The 6,866-nt window shown below is 40.5% G+C and overlaps 1 protein-coding gene across 1 annotated transcript in view; it reads left to right on the forward strand.

Moving 5' to 3' along the window:
• Nucleotides 1-2,353: 2,353 nt before the first annotated feature.
• LOC107565168 (pyruvate carboxylase, mitochondrial-like) overlaps nt 2,354-6,866 on the forward strand; it is a 114,262-nt gene continuing 109,749 nt past the window's right edge. Inside the window, exons 1-2 of the mRNA XM_016250384.1 lie at nt 2,354-2,679; nt 6,410-6,552. Coding sequence (XP_016105870.1) covers nt 6,411-6,552 — 142 coding nt within the window. The 5' untranslated portion in view covers nt 2,354-2,679; nt 6,410. The remainder of the gene's footprint in view (nt 2,680-6,409; nt 6,553-6,866) is intronic.

Here is a 6,866-nt window from a genome sequence, read left to right on the forward strand (position 1 = left end):
GGAAGGGTCGACACATGAAGTACTCGTCCGTCAGGTCGATTGCTGCAAACCAATCTCGGGGACGGATGCACCCGAAGATGCGTTCCTGCGTAAACATTTTGAACAGTAACAGGTGAAGGACATGGTTCAAGACACGCAGGTCCAAGAGTGGTCGTAACCCACCGCCTTTCTCAGGTACAATGAAGTAGGGGCTGTAAAGTCCCGTCTTCATATCAGCTGGAGGGACCGGCTCTATCGCATCCTTCGCTGGCCAGTCGAGTACCTACAGACTTGGGAGGGGAGGCACGGTTCTCCCTGCCGGGTGGAGGCGGTATTAGGACACAACTGCTTTGCAACTGACCGCTCCACCAGGGGCACCCTTGTAACTCCAGGAGGAGGAACCAGCAGATCGGTTTCCGGCAGTAAAAGGTGCCATCCACGACCTGGTGAGCTCCTCATGCACCTCCGGGAAGAAAGGCACCGAGGTGGGGCACTGAGAACCAGCGCGGACCACCCCAAGAACCAGCCGTGCAACCTTGAGGACTCGGGACACGGTGGAAGTCTCCACTCGAGCCCTACCCCCACAGTGGCCCGGGAAAGCATAGCCGTTATTTCCGGATCCGATTCAGGCATTGCTACAGTCCCGGAGGACAGCAGCGCAGCCAAACTTTCGTCTCCAGAAAACTCTGGCTCACCCAATGATGCAGCGATCGACATCTGGTCATTGGGAGGAGCGCCAAACGATACGGCTGGTACGCTCCTTGTAGAGCGCCCATCATGTTCCATTGGCAGCTCAACTGGTTGCGGAGTGCAAGAGGAGCGATGGTCCCCCGAGGGTTGGTTCCCTGGAGGGTTTGCCACCACTGTTACCCTCAGACCGCCCGTGCTACTGCCTGAAGATGACAACATGACTCATCCACAAACGCCACCTCAGCGTGCTAGATGCCCAGGCACGTGAAGCAGCGGTCATGACCATCACCCAGCGCCAGGTAACGACCGCATCCAGAAACGCCTGGGTGATACGTTGTCTATAGCAAGACCCACATCGTCTTTACAACGACGTAACGTCAAGTCTGCCACGCAACATCGTCTTTAAAAAGACGCACCCGTAATTGCTCTTTTAGGGAAAAAGCAATTTTAGCGTACTGAGGCGCACAGGGGAGATGGCCGCCTGCAACACAAACAGGGGGTAGTGCAGCCTGATGTGTGCAACCCACTCGACACGGGAAACACCACCGCTGAAGCGCTGTACCGCCAACACGAAGAGCTCTCAAAGAGTGCGGTGAACTCGTTCAGTCTTCTTCTCTCAGTAGAGTAGTCAGGAGCAGAATGATGTGATCACTCGGCTCCGAAGCGAAAAGCTGAATATGCGCTGCATCTGCTGCCTACTTATACTCACGCTGTGATCAGCGGAAGCTGGATGCAATAATCCCATGCCAATGTGCATCGGCTCGTTTAGTTTACCCTCGAAGTAGATTGGTCTCTCTAAGCGAGATCCCAATTCGTCGGTCATCCGACGTGACATCGTGAGTGACCGAATGAAAGGGAACTGAGTAAACTAATCTAAAATTAGACATATCCAGATAACTTCATGTGGTACCACTGTCCATGACTGAATCATGTTCAGCCAAAAAGCTATTTTATTTACTTAAATTTAAAAGTGTAATCTGCCATTTTCTCCCAATAAGTCATATTGTCACCAGCATGCAGTGAATCTTGGGATAGTCCAGGCTGCAAAAGATCCATCAGTTGGATCTTTCATGGCCTGGGAAATGAAGAACGGTTTTCAAATTCAGCTTTTGAAAGACACAGCTTATATTGCACATACTTTTTTTCACAAAGTAATTCCATACTTAAAAGAAATACCTACTTAGAGAGTATGCAATTTGGGATGCAGTGGCTGCAATTATTTACAAAGAGATATAATGCAATGCATTACAATATGTCATTTACTGTATGTCCCCTTGTCAAAATGGAGGGTGCTTGAGAAGGGGTTAAAATCTGGAGTGTTGTTTGGATCCATGGGTCGCACCGCATCACAGGACCTGGGAAATCTTATTTTGTGTTCCCCTGATTATAAGATATTATTATTAGCACATTTGTATTGTGTTTGGTTACATTTCCTTCATACAATGCACAACATTCAGCAATACTTATAATTAGGGGAACTCAAAATCAACTTTTTCTTGTGTTTAGTTACATTTCCTTCATATAATGCACAACATTCAGCAATACTTTGTTTATAATTTTTTCTCTTCCCCCTCCTCCCCATCCATCCATCCATCCCTCCCTCCCTCCCTCCCATCTCAGTCTTTAAATCCTGCTGCTCTTTGCTAGTGGAAACATAGCGCCTGTGGTTGGCCCATATGCACGGGGGTGTATAAGTGTTACGTAATCATCAGAGGATGAAAACCTGCATCTAGTGAGAGAGAGAGAGAGGTCAGAAGTGAGAGTGAGTGAGTGAGAGAGACTGAAAGAGATTATCAGGATCCAGTCCTTCCAGTCTCACAGCCAGTGTGACAGAAGAGCAGTTCTGACTGTGTACATGATAGTGTATACGCCTGCGTGCATGTCACAACTCTCCGTTCTCTGGATCTGCTCATTGTATCACAGGACTGCGGCAGAACTTTCTGGCCCATTAATTTGTTTACATCTGACACCTGCTCTGACTTTGGACTGAATCTGGGCTTGACTGGACAAGTGAGTACAGCTGTGTGTGGTCTGGTGTGATAAATGACTGGAAATGTATTAGATACTTTACATGTTACACTTTGCTTTGAAGTGTGTGTATTCAGAGATCATGTGCACGTGGTGGTTCAACTACTACTATGTCAGTATCATGATGTGAGTGAGTGAGTGAGTGAGTGAATGAGTGAGTGAGTGTGTGTGTGAGTATGTGTGTGTTCAGAACATTTCTTGAACATTTCTTAAACATAAATGTATTCTGTGTCAGATTAATGTGTTTTCAGTGAATTTTCATTCATGAGGATTTGGTCATAATTACAACCATCCAAATGCCAGTTGTGTCAGGGTTGCTCAATATATGTATTGGTACTATATCAGATATTGGCCAATATTGGTTGATACTGGATATATGATTGTCAATTTTGGATATTTATTTGCTTGTGTTTTCTCTATTTTTATATTTATATTACCTTTACCCTCATATAATGATCATTTTTAGTTAATCTTAAAATACACTAATAATTTAATGAGACTTACATGTAATATTTAAATCACATTTCTACATGAAAATCCACTTTTATGCTGCACATTATACAGTAATTTTGTGATGCCTAAATTTCCTTTGTAACATTTAAAATGACTAATTTTAGTTATTAGTATTTTAATTTATTATACAAAATTTAATGGAATTTTAATATCATCCATTTATTGTTTATTGGCCACAACATACAACTAAGTATTGGTCTCATCAGCTGAACAGACACTATTTTAATATAGGTCCAACATTTATTTCGTTTTTGTCTGTGTGTGAGTGAAAGTGAAAATGTAAGTATGCACATGCACGATTGTTTCAGGAAGGAATACAGGACAGTGGAATACATAAACTGTGTGTTAACTTGGATCTTAACACTGTATTTTTTGAACATGGACTGCGTGACCTTTGGTTAGTTTTTTGGTGCAGGACTTTGCAACATAAACTCTTTCAGTTGTTCTTGCAGGTTTAAGGACATATCAGCAGCACATTTATTTGAAGACACATGTTTGCAAAAGAACAATAGAGTAGAGTTGTACTACCTGAACGATCAAAACAAAATGCCACTTGTGTGACAGTATATCTGATTTCATCTTCTTGACATGGAATGGTATTTGAGCAACTTGGCAAATCAGTTGTATCTTGTTATCATTAACTTATTCATCATTCAACTCCAGAGAGGATAAAATACCCTGTACAGAGTTCAGTCTGGTGTTGTTTGATATTTAAATGGTTACAAAACACCACAGAGAAACAAACAAAGAAGAAGACCCCCAACTTGAAACACGTCTCTCCACGTAACCCTCATCAAAGGAGGATTTGTTCTTGACAGGGAGATAACAGTGCTCACGTATTAAACATCCACAAAGACTCAGTCACAGTGCCTGAATTGGTTCAGTGAGGGGGGTTAAAGGCTACACGTTCTCCACATTGTGTGTTTGATAAACAAAGTTGTAAACCAAGCCAAAACAACAAAACAAAACAAAGTAAACTAAACTTTGTGAATTTACCTCATTTAAAGGGACAAAATATAACCAATTGTATTGTTGTGTATATTGCAATATATATTGTGGGCATTATTATTATTATTTTTATTATTATTGTTCGATGTTATTTACACACACACACACACACACATATATATATACACACACATACATATTGGCTTCTGAGGGTGACATTACCTCAGACTGTAAATTCATAGCTGTGAATTTGTGTTGTATTGCTTGAGCAGGTCTCATCTGCTCTAATGGCAGAACATTTGCACTGCTCAGAATGTAAAGACACAGAACATCTATTTACCAGAGCTCTAATGGACAAACGCCACAGGAAGTGTTAGTCAGGTGGAAGGAGAGGTGAGGGAATAGACTGAAAAGAGAGCAACAAAAGGCCCCCAAAAAGCTCTGCTGATGTATGGCTCTATTTAGATTGTGTACGGAGGTGGCTGAGTATGTTGATTTTACCCAGCTTGGCCTTTTAGGGCAATCTTCAGAGTAATTTAACGCTAACTGAGCAATTTTGGAAGGCACCAATAGGCTGAACATTATATTTTCTCTGTAATTCCCCCTTGTGGAACCATTGGTGGGTTCAAAGGTGTGCCATAGCCATCTAAATTAAATTATGTTTTTTATATATATATATATATATATATATCTACACATTCTCCACATTATATGTTTTTCCTTTCCAAAACAGGGAAGCTCTACTCAATGCAGTGAATACAAATATTTTACTCCACTTGGTGTTTTCATTACTGATGTTAAAAAATTAGGTCATTCATTGGATTTTCCCACACGATCAAAGTTCATGTTGACACAGGAGTCTTGATGAAGGGACACCTAATCACCCACTAACTCTCTAGTTCAAAGTTTTTCTCTGTTTATGGGCTACAAACCCACTGACTCTTTCATCCAACCACTACTCCTTATGACCTATGACATTTAACCTAGAAAAAGCTAGCCAAGGAATCGCTCCATTTACTTACAAACACCTACTGTCATTACTGCCTATGGACTGCACCTCTCAAAATGTATCTTCTGATCTGCTGATGCTTTCTAAGTCTTGAATTAATATTTATTTCACTCATATAGAGTTACAGATTTGAACAAAACCCCAAACCATTGGCCTGCAACATGTTGTAGGTTATATGTGTTAAGAACAAAATGAGTGTTAAAATCCCTTTCATTGTTACATTGAGTTACATTTGAGGAGAGACCAAAGCAAAATCAGGGACAAGAATATCATAGAGACTTTGGAGTGGGCTCTTTTAAACTTGAGACAGTAAGCAGCTAACAGCATAACAACATCCTTAAAATCACTTAGAACACTTTAGCAATTATATAACAAGATTGTGGCAGACACATTTGCAGTCCAGTTTTTAAAGAAAATGTAATTGAGTTTCTATGCATTTTTATTTCAAAATATAAATTGAACATGGCAAATTATCAACATAAATATGTAATTAGTACTTTGAGCCAAACCAAGAAAAATCTGACTTGTAAATATGCAATGCAATGCTGTTCAAAAGGTTAGTGTGTGTGCATTGAATACACAACTGGGTGAAAAAAAGGGTTTCAATATTATGTCTGCCATCTGAGATCGTGTAGGTGAGACACAGACAGAAATAGAGTAAAACAGTGAAATGAGAGTTAGCATACCTGGGCGTAATTCATAGTTTGCTTCCCACTGAAAAACACATACAGTACACACTCGAAATACATTTGAACTGACAAAATGGAACATATATATATATTATATATATATATATATATATATATATATATATATATATATATATATATATATATATATATATATATATTACAGCCTTATTAGACTAATTAAGGGAATCTTTGTGTTTTCAAAGGGATCTTGTGTAATTTATCTGTCTTTGGGTAAAATCATAGACGGTAAAGACGCTTTGGAAGATTAAACCGTTTAATTGACGACCACAAGATGGCAGCAGTCCCTCACTACAGCAGATTCAAAACAACAGTATAGATATATCGCTAGTGGAAAATGAAACCGTTTTTGGAAATACATAACGCTCATTCAATATTATTTTGGTGAAGTTGGTAAGACATCAGGAGCCTTGGTTCGTGTATTCTAAAGTGTGTACAGACCACTATCCATTATTTCAAAACAATTTTCTGAAGGATAAATACAACCAGACCGATTTGTTCATCTTTGTCTTTTCTATTTGTGTTTCTCTAGGATGCTTCTGCATTTGGGAGGCTGCAGGGGGAAGATGGGCATTCTGCTCATCAGGAGAGTGGGTTTGTTTTGTCGTTCTGCCCACTTGTCTCCCCAAAACCTGGAGTATCGACCGATCAAAAAGGTCATGGTGGCAAACAGAGGTAAGACTTGTAATCCCGAGATTAAATATTTTGCTAACAGGGAAAAGACCGTAGAAAGGGAAAGTCTGATCCATGGATTAGTGCTCTGAAAATCTAAATACACAGAAGGCACAGGAGTGCTGCATTTTAAATTAATTTTCAGCATAATCTGAAAATGATTTACTTGTTATTCCCAGTCAACAATTTGATCTCACAATGATGTCACCATGAGCTCACATGATTCTCATCGTGTGGTCACAATGTGTGTGTCACAGTGAGCTAAAAGTGTGACCACACAGCGCACTCACTGTGTGCTCATACTGTGGTCACAATGT

This window comes from Sinocyclocheilus grahami, unplaced genomic scaffold, assembly GCF_001515645.1.
Source record: "Sinocyclocheilus grahami isolate Dianchi unplaced genomic scaffold, SAMN03320097.WGS_v1.1 scaffold985.1, whole genome shotgun sequence".
Lineage (NCBI taxonomy): Eukaryota > Metazoa > Chordata > Actinopteri > Cypriniformes > Cyprinidae > Sinocyclocheilus > Sinocyclocheilus grahami.